General features: G+C 30.6%; 1 protein-coding gene across 10 annotated transcripts in view; it reads right to left on the bottom strand.

The window, feature by feature from the left end:
• Window positions 1-19,926, bottom strand: part of LOC122501722 (voltage-dependent L-type calcium channel subunit beta-2) — a 40,902-nt gene that overhangs the window by 19,583 nt on the left and 1,393 nt on the right. For 8 of the 10 annotated variants that reach the window (XM_043611423.1, XM_043611420.1, XM_043611416.1 and 5 more), the window contains one exon: window positions 18,157-18,713. In XM_043611423.1, coding sequence (XP_043467358.1) covers window positions 18,157-18,351 — 195 coding nt within the window. In that variant the 5' untranslated portion in view covers window positions 18,352-18,713. Of the gene's footprint in view, window positions 1-639; window positions 914-18,156; window positions 18,714-18,818; window positions 18,837-19,926 lie in introns of those variants that run through there. The other 2 variants (XM_043611417.1, XM_043611425.1) reach the window with 2 other exon arrangements.

Here is a 19,926-nt window from a genome sequence, read left to right on the forward strand (position 1 = left end):
AAGTTTTTCACTGACTCTAGGTTAAATTGCATTCCTTAAGGAATTTAAATAAAGTAATTTCACTTAGCCAAACTGATAGAATTCATATTTTACTACGAAAGATCAAACTTCCATTCCATTATCTCAAAATTGAAATCAGGAGAATTTTTACTAATTCAATCAATATATTCGCACTTAACTATATATTGATTCTTTGAAACGGCACCCTGCCTATTGTAAAAATCATAATGCAGTTAAACAGTTGAATGTATTATCCAAGAAATAGTTGGCCTTATTAATTAAGTGGATCGCGCTTCAGAGTCTAACGAGTTGGATACATTATCTGATTTTTTTTCTCTATATGATTGAATAAGACTTTGTTTTTGCTGTGTACTACTGGATGCTTGACGACAGGTAATTATAATTGTTAGTCAATTAAAAAATTCATTTTTAAGATTTCTTTAAAAACTGAAAATTTCAGTTATATTTAATTAGCAAATAAGTGAAAAGTGATTGATAATTCAATAATTTTAACTGATTTTCAATGAAATTTCACTGATTGAAACCGTGAGATTAGAGTCACTGAATCAGGTTTAGAGAGTGCCAAAGTAGCACCTTTTCATGCGAATGTCCGAAAATTATAATTTTAATAATTTATACCTTTCTCCTTCCAAATGGCTTGTACAAATCGCGCTTCATTGGTCTTCGTAAGTGGTGGGCCATGATTATGAGAAGTAACTAAAATCGACAATTTTTAAAAAAATAAAAAACTTAATATTTAAGACTTTTGCACATTATTTTTTCTGCCCGTATGCCCAAGTTAAAGTCTTTTGTACACATAGGCAGGACAGTTTTCATAATTCACATATGGTCATTTAAATACTTCTAGATATTAAATAATATAAATTCCTATAGAAATAAAACAAATATGTCCCTTTAATTCTATACATAATTTATGCAGTATAAAAAGAAAGACTTATTTTAAGACATCAACCAAATTTTGCTATAAGATGTATCATTTTTAAGGCAGTCTAATTTCCATAATGGATTTTACATATATATATAATACTGATTATCAGTGCTGAATTGTATTATTATAAACTCAATGTTTTGACTAATAAAATTTACTAATATAAGAAAAATTCAGTCTTTTCATATAATAACGTAATATTTCCTTTGCAATATTAACATAAAAAGATAATAAATTTAATATATTCTGCCTGTGTTTTCTTACTTGAACCTCTTAACTTAGACTTATCAACAATATGTTCATCAAACAACATCCTCAAAATAGATTAAGAACTTTTTAAGTTTAGTTTAGAACAATTGTAGATAAAGTTATTTATATGAAAAAGTATTAAGTCTCACTTGACCTTGAGTCATGCAAATAATTAATATTTTTAAATCAAGAAAAAATACACTTTTTTTCAATAACTTATAACTTCTAATTTTGTCTTAATAACAAGTTGTATCTCGCGCACTTGGTCACAAAAAGTAGAAGCTGTTGTAGAGTTATTTACATTCTGTTGAAGAACAAAAATCTTTGTATTAATCTAAAAGTTGCATTCAAAAGAAATATTTAAAGCGACAATAGAAGATAAAGATACAACTGCACTTTATATGCAAATTGATGATAGAAACATGTGCATTAATCCAACTAATGAATCACATTAACTATTATAAACTAATTTACAAGCAATGGAACTCTCTCTCCGCAGAGCACTAAAATAAATTATGTTATACATTTTGTTGAAATTTTTTGGAAATGACGTTAATGAAAATGATTCCTTCTGAGTGCTGTAAGCACCACGTCGATGGTGCAGTAAACGTGTGACTGTTTAGTGAAAAGATGTTAGAACTCCATTCGACCTCTAACTTCTATAAATAAATTTGATTCCCTGAGCCAGTTATAGATAACTTTGGCTTGGTTCAATTCTTACAAATTTTCAATTTCATTGCATTTTAACAACATCTGCCTATATATATAATTAATTAGTAGATTATGAAAATCAATTCATTAAATTCCAAGAGGGTTGTTCATTTCTTTATTAGTCCCAATGCTTGTTATTCTTACTTATTTAATAATTGTTTTTGTGCAAAGTATGCGGAGAAAACTAGTCAGCTACCGTTTCCAACTGGTTGAATTCTGGAGAGAGATCCAATTAATTGAATGGGGCAACGACTTCTTGGATAATACATCCAACTGTTTAGCTGCATTATCAAATATATTTGGTTAAGTTTCTGTATATAGCCCAGCAGATTAATAAAGTGGCCATTATTGTCCTAGGGTAATAATAAGTATACTGGCCTCCTCGCAGGTCAATAAAGGATACATTTGTATTATGGTTTAACCAACCTACCATGTAGTACTTTTGATTATTATTTTTTGAATATATTTGACGGTAATTTATTTAACAAAGAAGCATAACTTTTCACGCATGTAATTTTCGGAAGCCTACAACTTTGCGTTTCATTACAAAAGAGACTTAATTAAATTAGCTTAGAAATGGTTTTGGTCAAAAGGTGCCACTGCATCTTAAGAAAATGTGCAAATTTGCACATTTACACACTTGCATATGTTGCACCCTCACCTTTTTATTCAATCCAATGCCAAGGCTGTTAGTTATAGACCCACCAGCAGTACACATATTAAAATATGTCTCACAAAAATCTAATGCAACTTACATGAGACTCTATAATCTCAATGATTCTTAATTAAGTATATCAATTAGTATTTTTACTATATATTTTTTTTTCATGGAAATGTATACATGAAATTGCATTTAAAATGATAGAAAATTTCAGGACACAGAATTCAAAGGTATCTTTTTAGACCAAGACGTTGATCCCTGGTGGGATGCAACCTGATCCGCTACGAAGATAAGTAGAAAGAGACTTCGACTCCTGTTTAATATCTTTCTTAAACTTTTACCTGCATGTCGGTTGCATTCCTATTGAAGTCCTTAATACTTTCGTGTAGCAAGTTTGCACTTCAAAATTCTCAAGTGTGCAAGCATTTTTCAAGTATAATACTTTATATATAAATATCCCCTTTTGGCAAGAATTCAGTGCAAACTTTCTGGAAGTTTCTTGTTCTTTTGCAGCAAAAAAATGTTTGTTGAAAACTTTTGAAAATTTTCAAATTTCTAAAAATTATGTACTATATTTGGATTCCCGTACGAAACTAACAAACTTTTGAAGAGAGTTATTTTTAATTTCATTACTTTCATTTCAGGCAATTTTACATGAATATTTTACTTCATTTGTGATAACCAAACAGTTTTGTTAATTTTCGTCTGACCAATTTAATACAGCTCTGCGGATGGTTAGTGATACCAAAGGTAGTATTAGAGTTACTAAACCGTCAGAGGCGCCACTGCCGTTTTCCCATGTAAATGTCTTACTAAATGAGTTGAGTAGCAGTGACGAAAGCTCTTCTCTTCATATATAGATGTCTCTTAGAGTATGAATTGACGCTTGTTAGTCCAATCGCTTTATAAATTTTCATGTCAAAATTGTTACCAAAGTTTTTATTGTTGAGTCATGTAGTGATGAGGGGTTATAATAAATACACATATTTGTAACTCGAGATCTTTTCAATTGCTCTTTATAAACAATGTTGAAGTCCCTTGCCCACATTCAAACTAGATCAAGTAGACGACTTTGAATGGTGCGTGGATCGAGTTGGGATCGAATTATAGAATTGGGAGGATCAATTTATCATAATTGATATATTCATAAAATAAATTTTGTTCAACTTTCAAGTAAAATATATTGTTATGATGTAGACTAATAACCTAAACAACCCAACTTAACGCAATAAATTTGTTTATACATGTGAAGAGAATGAGACCAATATAAAGAAATTCCATTAAAAAATAACATATTTTTAATTAACAAATGGAATTTAATTTATTTATTCGATCTGGTGCAACTTTTACAAAATATCAAACAAACTAATTTACTATTTTCAGAGATATATTAAATAATTAAAAAAGTATACCACTTTTATAGTTTTTCAAATTCATTTGGAGGTAATTTTTTCTAAAATGTTATGAGAGGGAAGGATCATCAAAGAATGTTTTTTTACAAACTTCAACATGGTTTATAAATGACAGCATAAATCGACAGTAAAAACTTAGGTAACAATTTTGTCAAAAAAAACGGTATTTTTTACAAGGGCGATTGGACTATGTAAAAGATAACCAAATTTGAAATTTTTGCACTAATATTAACAAATAAAGTTGTGAACAATTAAACAGACTTGTTATTTCTATATGAACAATATGCAAATAATATTTAAGAATTTCTTTTTCTTTTTGAATAAAACACAAATGCTCGCACAAATGTGCTCCTTTAAGGCATAAAAATGCCAGGGTTCATTTTTGATGTCGCTCAAAATGAACCAATGTAAAACAACATAGAAAGCGACGCTACCTGCGTGGCTCCTTTTTGTCGTGTTACATAAATAGAATAGCTTATACAGGTACTCAATTGGAGACTCGTTAAAAAGAACCAAATGTAGACTTAAAACTGTTCAAAATTGTTGAGGATAAAAAATGTATTCGAAATTTACATTAAATAGTCCATAAATTCATGCAAATAGCTGCAATCTTACTTCTTATTCTTTCTGGTGAAAACCCTACTCTCCCCTAAACAGTTTCTGCTATTCGTTGTTTTCAAATTAACAGATAAATAAATGTATTTATTGAAATTTGTCTGTTTGTAATAAATTTTTTTACATGTGAGTAAATATTTTGTTAAATTTGAATTTGTGCAGTGCATTAAAAGAAACTGAAATTCAATTTTTTGCCTGTAATATAAAGTGCTATTATTAATTTGTTATTCAGTTAAATTGTTATTTTATAAGTATCACAAGAATAATATATATATATATATATATATATATATATATATATATATATATATATATAGTAATCTATATTATATATCAGTGTAGGTATCGTCGATGCTTTAAGCATTTGGGGGTCTAATGTATTTTTGTAATGTCCTTGATGGAAAGAGTCTGCGAATGCAGAAGTGAACCCCATCCCAGGTTTCAGTCAAGGTTATAAGGCATTTAGTCGAGTTCTGAACACACATGCTAGAAGCGATCACGATTTTTAAGACTTTTATGCTGCACTATTACCACTATATACATATATAGATCTTTACACTCTAAATCTGAAAAAGTGTTGTTTCACTTACTATAGTCATTAAGTCCTTAGGTCTTAGGTTCGATTCCCCTCAGGTCTTAATTTTATAAATTTCGTAAAATTGCACACATACTATTTGGGTTTGTCAGTCCGTGTATTGCATCAATTAACAATAACCGTCTGTGTAAACATTTGATTTGAAAAAACTGACTTAACAAGCATTCCATTTATTTTTTTCTGTCTTTATTTAAATATTTGTATTTCTAACAATGAAATATCAATTTTACTATAGCACTGATAAATACTGATGAATGTTATCATTTAAGACTAGAAATGATGGTACTGGTGCAGTAATGACTTTAAATTTCACATTTATTCTAAAATCAAATAATATGTAAATTTAAAAATAAGATTTCCTTTTTACTGGGTATGAATAGATATTATATATTTAATTTACTTTATATAAAGTTATGGACTTCCTTAAAGTTCATCAAGAAGGAATGAGCCAATTGCCTTTATTTTCGAATTTTAGTAAAAGCCCTACTTTTATGGCGAGGCGTGGTAAATGAAGTAAAAAATGAAATGGTAGAGACAGCTGCTGCAACAGAAACGGTCAATTGTTCACATCATGGCGGCCTGTTATCCTTGAGACCTGTGTGTTACTTCTTTTTGTTTTATAGGTTTTAGCGGACGCTCCGGGAGAATGCAAGAAGGAAGAAGGTGTGAGGTATCAAGGGGGATGCAGCCGCTACAATGAATGTATTCCTTTATCGTATCGTCAATTATAATGGAACATTCTATTATTAAAAATATGTAAAAAATAGGGAATAAAATTTATACATTCTTTTTTAAAATATGCCTTGAAACATTACAAATAGATTTTATCTACTAGTAAATACTTTACATTAAGTATTTAAAAAACACGGTTACTCCTGATAATATAATAGCAGAAACATTACATATATATATACAAATATATATATGTGTGTTGTATATATATGTAAAAAGCATACATGAGCTCCGATGAATTAAACTGAATATTAGAATTAAAAAACAGAATACCTATTTTAAGTGTGTATAGACATGTATGCGTTTCGGTCTTGCAAAGTTCGACCTTCTTCTACCTGAGGATTCTTTACAAAAAGAAATTATGGCCGCTGTAAAGCACTAAAGTCGAGAGCCTTAAGGCTTGGACATTAGCGCCCGCATTGTGAATTGGCCAGGGCCTCCACCCAATATACTGACCAATCGGAGACCCCATCTCTCTTATTCTTTTAATTCCAAGAAAAAATATTTTTTACGAGTTTAAAATTATTGTTTCAATTTTTAAAATGTCCATATTAAACAATGCCTAATATTAAAGTAGGTAAACTCAATTTCCACTTCTTTCTCATTTCACATAGTTTCACATGAAATCTTCCGTTGTTTTAATTATATTATTTATCCGTATTCTACCCGACAATTGATTTTTTTCTTATTGTATGGCGCAGAATTGTTATATATGGGAGAGTATTTAATATTACATATGAAATAGAAACGGATCATAAAATCTTCTGGATTTAGAAATTTCGCGACTCATTGTATAATAATTATTTTGTTTCTAAAAATTCTACAATAGTAAATATTTCAACTTTATAATATTTTTAGAGAATTCAGATTTGCGGCACTTTAATAGCAGTTATTAAATAATTTAAAAAATAAATTCATACCTCAATCCACTTAAAATAGTAAACGATTTTCATAAATAACAATATCCCTTCCTTTAATTACTTGTCGCTTTAAAACGGTTACTACGTACTCAACGAGAGAAATTTTTTTTTCTTTTAGTGTTTATAATTTTGAAAAATTCTAGTCATTTTGAACAATGGCACTTGTTCGTGCTGGTGACCCAAAGATTTTATCGGAAATCAAAAATTTAAAGCTTTCTTGAGTACTGACTGACGTTGGGAAAACGCAGAAGAAAAAGGCTGTACAGGTAGAATGCGTTATTTTAAGAGATTTACAACAATGAAGAGACCCCAGGTTTACCTGGGGAGTTTAACTTTGCATTTTCAAGGAATTCCGTTTTACCGTTCAACGAACAATAGACATTTAGATCGGAAGAAAAATCACTCTTTCCGCATGCCTATGACTTGAAGAAGCAAAAGTCATTTTGCCCGACAACTTTTCAGTTAACATGCAGATTTCTAATTTGGGAAAATTTCACTTCACTTTTCTAAAAATAGAAAATTTTCTCCAACTTTAATATTATCTCAACACTATATTAAGATTTTCTTTTCTTTTATAAACTATAAATTTAAATCAGTAAAATGTTACTGAATAATAAAAATTCTTTGGACCAATTCATTTAGTCAAATTTTTACTGACAATAAATGAAATTTCAATAAGAATCAGTGATTTCTACAAAAACAAAATATTTGTTTTTTTTAAAGTGGACATATAAAATGTATCTAAACTTATACATGTATAAAATGTATAAAATATTTGTAATCATCCAGTGTTTCATTACCTACATGCTTTTAAAATGACGAAATTTATAATCATATATATTTCAATATATTTTGGATAATATTAAACTTAGATGAGCTAGGCTTTTTTGTGATTTGTAAATGTGAGGCAGTATTTTGGAGGCATGTATACCTAAGGTATCAGAATCTTTGAAATTTTGGGTCTAGTCTCAGTTGATACAGGTTTTGCAACTTCCAAAACCTTCTCCCTTCTTTTACCCACAACAGGACCTGTTCGTCCAACCGGCATTCTGATTACTCGATTCACATACGTGGGTGGAGCATAGTGTAGGTGCGGCACTAGCAATGGGATACAATGAGGGATCCACAATTTTTCTACTCTCTAAATGTTTACAGCATCAAAATGCATTAACTATATGCACTGCGCTATTTAAATTCATTTTCATATTTTCTTGTAGAGGAAACAATTGATCCGCGAATCATGCCTTTTCTTTTCATCTATGATAATTCAAGCAAAAGTTTCCAATCAATTATAACAGCCTCTGAAAAAAAGCAGTAGACAGCACTTTTTTGCAATAATCTTTAGTTAAGAATATACAGATAATTGATACGCTTCTCACAAATTTTATATGGTTGTATTACAAACTTTTCTCTACACTTGCTATGAATATTAAATTAACTATAATACGCCGTATAACTATTTTTGCCAAATAAATGATTGTTTATGTATCTATGGTGTTTAGACATGTTTAGCCAATTAAATATAGATTATACTTGAATTTTGAAGTGCATTTCATATTTCTAATGTTTAAATTTTAGCAACTTTGTAATCGCTATTAATTATCAATGTTTTTGTTAGTGCTTTAATATTGAAAAAACTATTTTAGAAATTTTGACAAGAATTTATCAACAGTAAATAATTAAACATTTTCTTAAAAGAGTTGCTTAGTTTCCGTTCTAATAAAATCTTTTTAAATCTATAAATTTATGAACCTTACTTGTTACTTCTACCAGTAAGTAGCAGTATGACAACTTTCAATCAAATCGATTAAGCCGTTTCTGTGTGAATGCCATACAAAGTTTTGTGACAGACATTCACACATTACACATTTGAAATGTTTAATGCGCATTTTTAGAATCCTTTATGTGCCTTTATGGGTGGTAGATGCTTTTAATAAAATACTTACACATTGAAGACAAATTATCATTTTAATCAATTTTACAAATTTGTAATTTGAGAAGAAAAGAAAGTTGAATTTTTGAATTTAATTTTAAGAGCCCAAATTCACTGTATAGATTTGGGTTTTTTCCCCTTCCAGACAATATCCTACTACAATTTAATAATATTAAGTATTTAAGAGAAAAAAATAGAAGACGATGTAGCTTAGTGAAAACATACATATACCATATACCTGCGGGAGGACATTCAAATACCCTCGTCACTCAACCCACTTTACAGAATTCCTATACTTGCTATCATTTTCTATTCAGCATCTTTCTCCCTCCTGTGGGATTACGATAGTCCGGACCATACATTTCTCCTCTTCCTCTTCTTCTTCTTACCCACAGTTCTTCTCACACTTACACATGCTGTTATTGGGCTTCTCTCTCTTTTTCTAAGTTAAACAACACCATTCTGTATGCTGCATCAGACTAGTGAAGTCAAACTACCCTGGAGCCTAACCTAAACTATACCGCATTCCGTTTTCTTTTGCTCTCTTTTCGGTATGCCTTCAATAAGTACACATATACAATACATTGGGTGTCAAATATAATTCTCGTCTATTTCACTTTTCTTCCTTATATCCTCTTCAAATATTCTATTGTAATTATCCATCATTGTCAAAGTTCCCAAATTTTATTTGTTTTTAAAATTTTCTTGCAATTTATGTTAAAACCATTCTTTTGGTTTTGAACCAATCATATTTTGTTTAAATCAAAACGTATCTTTTTCTATACAATCAAACATAAGTTAAGGTTGATTTCAAATTATTCATCTCTTAAGTTTGAATGAAACATAAAATTTTTAAACATACTTTATACTTTTTAGTTTAAACCAAAACAAAATATAATTATTTTGAATATATTCAAACGAATATTTTTAAATCAAAGCAGTTTAGGGTGGTTTTAATAATATATATTATATTAAATAAAAAAACCTTAAATACAAATTTCCTTTTTCTACAACTATATACAAATATGCAGTTAAAATTTTCTATCTTTTTTTCTGTGAATAAGACTTAAATTTATTTTTGATTCAAATTCAGATTCTAAGAGTAAATAAGTCACATTTGACAATAACGTACCCGAGGCTTATTGAATTGAAATACGTGATGTGTACGTTCCTCTACAGATTATAACAAACAACTTTGAAAGAACTTATCCTGGGAGCAACTGAGTAAAATATTGTGCATTTCTATATGATTGCGCACGTTTCTAAAATTTCAGTCTTATTTAAATATTGTAGAAAATGACAAATGTATGCTGACATTAAACTCAGTATAGTCCTTATATGAGACGAAAAATATTTTTCTCACACTCAAAAAGTGTTTTGCTTTTAAATTTGTCAAATTTATCAAACACTTTAATTCTTAATATTATTTTACAGAAATAAATTGTCAAAAAAACATCGTTTTCCAATCAGCGACTTTCCAGTGATTCAAATTTAGAAAATTACTGTAAAGCATAATAATTAAATTATTACGCTTATTACACGATTGAAGTGCATATCAAATTTTTTGAGATGTTATATGTATTATAATATATTCTACTTATTGGTTACTGCGTTCGAATAGAGACAAAAGATTCTGCGGCCCTGCTTTTTTAGGTATAGTAATATAGTTACCTGAAAGTCTGAATACAAAGTTTGTTCTGTAAAAATTGAGTGGGCTTTAAGTATAGGGGTACTCTCTAAATATGAATTAGTAAAAAGCACCATTTGACGAGCTAGAGTTTTCCTAACAATTAAAGTAGTCAAATTCTCTAAAATTTTCAAAAAATGTGTAGTAAATCACTTTTAAAAATTGGTTGCTAAAAATAAAGCAGATCTTTTAAGCAAACAGAATACTATAATTGGATTTTTTCGAAAAGTTGCAGAATGTATAAGTATATATTATATCGACCGTGTATATTAAGGCTTTATCAACACTGAAGAAAGAGGAAGTTAGATTTTAACTAAACTATAAAGTCGCACTCTTTTCAAGTTATAGAAGAGAGTTAGAATTAACTCCTCTACATTAGATCGGTGATAGAGACAGTTTTTTTAACTCCTTTATTTCCGGGGGATCTCAATTCCTTCCAAAAGAGGGAAAGTAGTCTTCCTCAAGAAAGAACTCAGGCCTGTTCTCCAAACCGAACTCGTGAGGTGGGGTGTTTGCACCTATTGCTATTCTAATAATAAATCCTTGTAATTTCAACAAAATAACTTATGCGAAGTTATATACTACCTAATTATATTGACTATCGAAGAAAAATTAGCAAATTTTCAGAAGGTTTTAAACTTAAATTGTTTTTCAAATGACAATCCTTAATTCAACGTTTCTTTTCGTTAAGGGTTAATTCCAAATGGAATAATTGTTGATTATTTTTCCTACTACTGACAAATGACAATAAATTCAAAACTGTAGTTAAATCAAGTCAGTCGATAAAAGATACGAATTAGAATCAGTCAATTAGAATCAACTGATAAAAGTTTAAAAGTTCAGATAGCGGTTTTAGTATAAATGTTATTACTATTCTGTATTCTATTAGTGAAATAGACACGATATTGTTTAGTAAACGTAAAGTTGACATTAACTTGATTCACAAAAGAAAAATAAAAAAATGTGATGGACCATTCCACTACACTTTTTCTTCCGTGAATTAAGTTAATGTCAACTTTGACATTTTTGAATCTTCGAAAAACACAACATGAGCAAATGATAAAATTACTTGTTGCCGTATTACGAATGTTATAATATGATGAGAAAGAGAATCCGAATAATCTTCCATGCTTAATATGTATTACCAATAATTTTATACCTATAATTCGATTTTCAGGTATAAGAAGCAGAATACAGAAACAAAGGAGAACTAAAGAAGAAAGAAAATAGATGGTATGTATGTCGATGTCTCGCGTCCAAAAAGGATGAAACTATATATTCCACAGGAACGTATATTTCGATGCGGTAAATTTATGTGCTACTATGGTCGGTATAACCACAAAAGTAGGTATGTACCTCTTATTTGCTCCTCCCTCTTAGACTTTCAACTTCTTACGTCATTTCGATATTTACAGAGGTATGTATCAAAAAAATTTTAATGCATTTGACTTGAAATTGCTTTCTAATATAATTTTTACATTATTTTATCAATTACACTTGAGCCTTCAATAATCTCAACAGTGAGATTGTCATGTCGATAATGTACGGTACTCAAGCAGAAATGCATACTGCAGACAAAATTTTGAAAAATACCCTCCCTAGTTACAGTAACCAAAATTCTAAATTTCTAATACATTAGATATTAATATTTTTTTCTGATTAGAATAACCAGAATGTTTTTTCAAACAAGGTGTATGAAATGAAAATAGATTTTTCGAAGAGAAAACCAAAACCATCTTTGTTACATGAAGCCATGTTTTAATCGAGACGAGGCCAGGTGCGTCGAAACTGTTTTAAGTTATTCATGAATTCGCTATCTAGTTTTTACGTTTTTACCGTGGTGTGTGTACACGGCAATCGACGTTAATTCCTAGAAACCGTACCGGTAACGAGAACCATAAATTCTTTATTAGCCGGGAGCATGAGACCTCTTTCCCCTCACTTCTTAGTAGGACCATATCTCTTTTCACTCCTCTCTTTCATGATTGGCCACAATAACGAGACAATCCCAGATTAAACTTGAGACATTTCGAATTATTTACACCGGTAACCTTTTAAATCGTCCTCGAAATGTCGCTACAGGGGTTCACACGAATTTCGATATTAAACATCAAAATTCTTTTAGTTTTCGTGAGTCTGATGACTGCGGCTCTAAAAATTAAAAGCATCATTTACTCAGTTCAAGAATATTTTTTTGAGACCTAAATTAGTAACTTTCTACATTCTTCAAGAAATATACATAAAAATATACATTAAAATTCATAATTAATACAAGATTTCAATGCATTAATATTGCATGTTAAATACATTTAATAATTTTTATATTTTTGAAAAAGATTATTTGAGAATTATTTACTTATTTTTAAATAAATGCTAACAAGTATTTGTAAGAGGTGGTAAGAGGTAAAGAAATAAAAAATAATTGTTTTCATCTGTTGAAAATTTGATTTATAGGAAATTGGTTTCCTTGGTTTCCTTTTTACCATTTCAGGTAGTTTTTACAATCAGTCTAGAACGCGGTGCTGAATTGAATAAACCATAAAATTTATTTTAACATGTGTAGAGCAAGAGTGAAGACTGTTAATAAAAGCAGGACTTGAACATTTTTAAGCCTAAATAGTTAAATACCTTTCAGACCCCACCCTTTAACTTCTTTTACAAACTAAAACTTACATATTTCCCGATATTTCCTCAACGCCTTCAGTATATTGAGAAAATGCAGTGTAGATGTTCTTAAAATTCGTTTTGGGGATTAAATAAATTAGTTGAAAATTGTTAAAAATCGTGGAAGACAAGTTATATTATGGGTGAGTAATATTAGATATAATTTAATTAGATGTGTGTGTAAAATATCATTGTCTTTCGATTTAGTTGCCTCTACTCAAGTAATGCGTCTAGACATTTAGAGTGAGACAAGATAGCAAAATTAGAAGGCGACCACTTCTTGCTAGAAATATATGAATAATGCAACAATTGGCTGAACGACGATCCTTTGTTTTCTCCCTGGCCCTTCGTTACAACCACGCCAAATTGCTTGAAAGCTATCGTTCTGGGCGACTAGTCAGTGACCAGTTTGACCTGCGGCAAGAATAATTAATAATTATCTTGGAACTCAACGCGACGCCAACAAACAGCACTCCCTGATCATAGACAATTTTGGATACATGGCATGCCACACCGCCTTGATGCTTCCAAATTATCCTTTCCTGTATAACTGTCAGTAACGGAGGGTTATTCTCAATTTTAAAAGCGCATCTTGTTATTTTCAGCATTTAGAAATTCCGAATTATATATGCTGATATCTTTTGTATTTATCCTTTTTCAATTCTTGCTCTTATAAGTAAGCTGCCGAAAAGTAGAAAATAATATACAATCAAAAATGTGAGATGATATTTTCATTTTTCAAGGTTTTTTAATTCGCTTAGTCTTTAAAATTACCCAAATAATACCTGCATAAATTAATAGTTTCTACCATATATCCCATATTTATCAATACAACTCAGAAGTATTAAAGCTCGCATATTAAAGTAAGCCATTTAATTAAATTTTATTATTTTTATATACCTTTAGAGTGAAGACAATAGGTTTAATTAGCAGCAGAAATAGAAACTGAACTCAAAATGAGTCAAGAAAGTAACTCTTTTTGAACTGCGAGAATTAGCATAAAATAATATGATACACTAAAAATAACTAAAAGAAATAATGCATTAAATTCTTGGAGTGAAAAATGTACGTGTAGTTTACACACATACTTTGAACAAGTGGTGTAGGTATGTCTCTCCTTTAATACCTGGAAAGAGAAGTTGCCTTGTGCAGTGTACCTACCCTAAAAACATTTCATCGACTCTACCTACTCTCTACTGCCCCTGACTGCCCCTCTACCTACGTCTACGTGCCATTAAATAATCCTGACGGTTGCTCATTAGGACCTTTATGAGCCAAAATATTCGGCCAGGCCAGGCCAGACCCCTTCTCTATTCGTTTTACTGCGCGAGGCCAACGCAAAATTCTTTCTTTTCTGTAGCGCTAAAAAATTATTCTACATAAATAATCGTAGGTTACAAACTTGGACGCCAACCATGATCCTTAAATTCTATTAATGTAAGCAGATTTCAATTGTGCGTTCATTTCAATTATTTATTTAAAATAAAATTTTCGATTTATTATTAAACTATTATTTAAACTTTAATTTATAGTGAATGAGAATAAAACGAAAACATTCGGACAAACAGTTTTTAAAAATTAGTTTACTAAATGTTACAAACTATTTGTCCGAATGTTTTCGTTTTATTCTCCTTCACTATAATTACTATTTCTCGGACGTAAAAGATTGATTAATAAACTTTAATTTATTATTCATTTAAAGCTTTTATTACATTCTCATTTTGTTGTACACTAATGGAATGCATAAGAATAAACAAAAGTGCCGCAACAAATATTGTTCCGCATTAACAATAATAAATAAAGTGAAATATGTAAATGTTATTTTGGCAATAATTTTCCTGCTTTTTGCATTAATGAAGTTGATTGTATTTTTGTGAGTATATTTTTACAGTTATCTATAATTGGAATTTATTTCTCAATAATTCGAATAAAAAGAAGATTAAATAAAAAAGAAAAAAAATAATACCCTACTAAATATGGACGTCTTGCAAGCAGGTAAACCCCTTTGCCTAAAACCCAGCGATGAATCTACTTTCTAAGAAATATTCTGCAATTTTAGTGGCGTGCGGTCCTTGGATGTTTTGTCTTTTGCAGGTGTGTAAGCCAGCTATATTCGTCTGAAGTCGATTTACGCGGTGCATGTATGTGTGTGCCTCCTGATGGAATCGTTTTACGGTGTGCGCTCATTAAACAGATTTGAAATGTTTTTGTATAGAAATTCATTTTAGGGTAGTGGTCGAGAAAAGAGAGTGCGTGTGTGCGTGTGTGCGTGTGTCTAGCCAAGGGCGAAACAGGGAAAGGGAGTGTGTGCATGTGTTTCTCTGTTGATACCAGGGCAGGGCAGTCATCGAATCCATCCCGTGAGGGGAAGCGATGAGCCCCCACCACAGCAGAGAGGCCTGGGCCTGGGCCCAACTCTCGGGCGAAGGTAGCACCGCATTTTTCTATAAAAAATAGTTTATACAAAGAAACAATAATGTCAAAAATCTAATTTTAGCTTCAGTAAATATTCACAAATTTTTATTTCTGTCTAATTATACCATAAATAAAACATTGGTCGTAGTCGTGCATTTTAAAAATTTATGAAAAGAAGTGCAATTTTTTAAAATTATTGTTTATTTTTATTCCAATTCCTAGATGTTATTTGAAACTGATACTTCTTAACTTTACACTAAAATCCAGTCAAAAATTATTTTTATCTAATCTTAACGGTTTTAGTGAAAAGTGGGCTGAAATTAGGATTTATTTTTTTTCAGTGTAACAGAAATGCACGCCTGGCAGACTGGTCCTGGGACAGGGGTGGCAGTACGAGGGTGAAAATTAATCTATCTTATTTATTTCGTTTGAAATATTAAGTATTAAGTAAACATTCAGTTGAACTTAAAAAAGTTGAAAAAACAGCTGAAATTATCAAAGAAAAAACCTGCGATAAATCTGTGTCATTGATTTCGTTCAATTGCCACGAAACTTTTAATTTTTCCAATACTTTTTTAATTTTTTTCTTCTTTCTTGCAATCAAAATTACAGGTAGTTATATTGGACACCTCGATGACACTGCCCCCCGATGCACCAGAGGCACCGGCATGAATTGATTCGGTTCGGTTTCGTGAGGGTAAGTATTTATTCCCTCACGGGACGGAATCAATGATCGTCCGGATAGCACAAAATACCGTTTGTTTCAGTCATTAATGCAACAACCACAAAAATCATCTTTTAAATTTACCAAAATACCTACAGATTGACATAACTTTCAAAATAAACATAATTTTATCATTATTACGTCGTCTTAACTATAATGAATACAGTAAAGAGTTTGTTCTAATGTTTTACTATCGATATGAATAAATTTAAACGTTTAATAATTAACGCTTAATTTATTTACTAAAATTATTATTTACTATTTTATGTAGAAATGAATCTTGAACAATTGTTTAAAGTGTTGAATTAAACACATTTATAATATATTGTTATATGGTTCTAAAAATATGTTACTTATGCAGGTAGAAATAAGTCGATCTCTCGGAATAATAACTAGTAATATTAACGCTTCGATAACTTCAATAATTTTTATAGACAGGACACGATGTGCGGCAAGGGACTAAGGATCCTTTCTTAGTAAAAAAATAAAATTAAAAAGAGAGAAGCCTAAACAAACCCGTTTTGCTCAGACTCATCCCTACAACGCGTACCAAACCGATCAACACTGGACGGCAAAAATACTCTTTTGCTTTTGCAAGCTTCCATGACCTAATTCCGTGGAACTGGATTTGGAAATTGAAACTGTGCGACAGTCCTATTACTCTTAAAAAAATTTTGAAAACATCATTTAATTATATATATATATAATGAAAACTATTTGAATGTACCAAACAAGTTATATTGCATTCAACTAAATTATTTTCTGTTCTTAAATAAATATTTATAAATGAAAAAGATTTATTTAAAAGAAATAAAGTATTTTATGAAACTTATTTAGTTGGTTTAAATATTTTTGTTGACTTAAAAGAATCCTCTTGTCTTTTAACTTATGATTGTATGTTATTATATGCATGTTGTAAATTAACTTATATTAATTTATAAAAAGCATACATTCAGGGAAACTATATATGTTTAAGTCAAATACTCTATATTTTAAACAAAGTTTGTTTAATTTGAATAAACATTTGGTTTAATTATTTAATAAATTTTGCGTTCGAAGAAAGAATTTGGTAATTAAATTTAGTTAATTAAATAATTGGTGTTAAAATAACTCGCAACAAATTTTACTCTTGTAGGTGGCGCCATGTTCTGTTATTTAATTTCGCATCACTCATAAAAAATCACACCAAGTTTTTTCTGTATAAATAAAAAATCTTTAATTAATTGTTTATAATGAATGTATTTGGTTCATTCAAACAAATTTTTTTCTGCGTGTATAAAATGCATTTTATCCATTATACTGTAAACAAAGAACAACTTTCTCTATTTTAAAAACATCGCTACCTACCTGAAAACTTGAAAATAATTTCCTAATGACACACGATAACGACAATTATAATTTTGTTTTTTCGATTTGAATCATAAATTTAAAATGAATTTGAATCCAGCTGGGATTTGCCGGAATAAGTAAAAAGATGCGAACTGATTATGAATCTTTTTCATATTTGTAAGTAAATTTGGAAATAAATATTGAAAAACGTAATTATAAAAGTTATATTTTTGATGGATATGAGCGATCAAATATTGGATCTATGTGTACTATTTCTTAATTAAAATCCTTTTTTCGCTAAACGAGCCCAGTTGCCCAGTAATGAGTAAAGTGTACCTTCCTCTTTTATTTTCAGAAAATCCCATCCCAAAATAGTACTCTTTCCCTTTTAAATTAAAAGTATTCTATCAGATGAGCTGATTGTATTGAAATCACATCAAGAAGAAGTTGTCGAATTTTTTCGTCAACAGTTTCTCTGGTATGCGGAAATGCTAGAAAATGCGTTGCTGCAGCGCATGTCCATACTACAACTGAATGAGATTTTGCAAAGAGTACTTTACCTGGTTGTTGACATGTGTCGCAGAGGCGGAGGTTGCTGCTGTCGAATGAGGGCCATATTCGTAGTGCCTCTGACGATGTCTGTTGACCACATGTGAGTCCCTCGCGTCTTCAAGGTCGCGAGCATCGCGAAGGTCACGATGGTCGCGCGGTTCGCGGTTTAGGTGATCCCGTGTTCCGCGAGGCTGCCTAGACATCGCCAGCTCCTCCTCCTCCGAATCGAGCAGCAGCTGCTCGACTCCTCCTCCGCCACTATCTCCGCGTCGAGCGGAATAACGCCAGAGGTCACACCATCCTTGTTCTTCCTCCTCTGACGCCCCACCGGCCTCGCAGCCAAGGGGCAAACGAGTAGAACCTGGGGCTCTCACGACCAACCTGCCTCGATATGCCTCCTGCCCCCGCGATCCTCCGGGGGACTCCACCACATCACACCTGTCAACTACTTCGCCTGGAACCCTCACGACACTCTTCACCTGATAACGAGACACTACGAGCAACAGCACCACCGTCTTGATACCTTCTTTTTCTCTTCTTCCTTATTTCCACCCTCTTATTGTTTCTGCAAATTATACCAAAAAATATTATCAGTCAATTTACTCCTTCATAATAGTAATGATTGTAATATTTCAAAGAGCCATACAATAGTCTGTTAAAAATAGCTTACTGCAAATGTGGTGTACTTTTGTATAAACAGAATGCAGCAACTTTATCTGAAAACTGTGTTGCTATATTGGAAAATATGATCCCAATACGTCCAACTGTTGTGGTACACGTTTCCACCAGTCGGAAAAAGCAGAAATAATATACGTTCGCCATTCGCTTAGATGCGTAAGCGTACCGACAGGAATAAAAGCTAAGCCTCAACATTTAACTTTTTCCCCTTTTTCCAACCAGTTGAAACTCGTACTTAGATACAAAGATAATCACTGAAGAAATGTTATTCTTCAATTAGAAATATATAAATCTTGACTCATATTTTAAAAATATGTACCATATTTTGAAGTAAACTATTTAGTACAGCTTCTGCCGCAAAAGTGAGCATGAACTAAACAAAGGTGGAGAAATACTGTTGCGCCAAGGTCACTTTTCTGAAGAGCTCAATTTAATGTTTAACGGGTGTATCAAATTTTTTTCTATGCAGTATTCATTTCTCAAGATGAATAGAAACTAAAAATATTTATTTATTATTGCTTTAAATAAAAATTCTCAAACATCTACGACTGAATTTATTTTTTCTAAAAAATTGTTGGGTTACATTATATTTTTATATATCAAATTTTTTTCTAATATACCGATGAATCCGTTATACATAATTGAATTTATAATAACAATTTAAGGGCATTTGAACCATGATGACGTCACAGATTTAAAACTAATGCTTTGCACAAACTGTGACGTCATCAAGGTTCAAATCCCCTTAAGATAATGAAAAAAAATAATCTACTTCTATTTATCCTGAATTTCATAACAATAAAATATTCAAATATATATTTATATATTATAAAACATTTATTTGTTAAATATTTGAGTTTTTTTTATATAGTTTAAACACTCTTAATGGTACCTATACTTCAAAACAAAGAGTTTTACCTATACTTTAAAAACAATAACCAAAAAGATTTAAAAATAAGAGCTGTCCAACTCTTTCATACTTAATCTAACAAATCTATTTTGTAATTTCAAAATTTACAAAAAAATATATTCTACTAGTGAAATAGAAGTTGCATTTTGAAAGAGAATAAATCATTTTTCAAATACAAAATATTCCATAC

Source organism: Leptopilina heterotoma, unplaced genomic scaffold (genome assembly GCF_015476425.1).
Source record: "Leptopilina heterotoma isolate Lh14 unplaced genomic scaffold, ASM1547642v1 Lhet_212, whole genome shotgun sequence".
In the NCBI taxonomy this organism is placed as follows: Eukaryota; Metazoa; Arthropoda; class Insecta; order Hymenoptera; family Figitidae; genus Leptopilina; species Leptopilina heterotoma.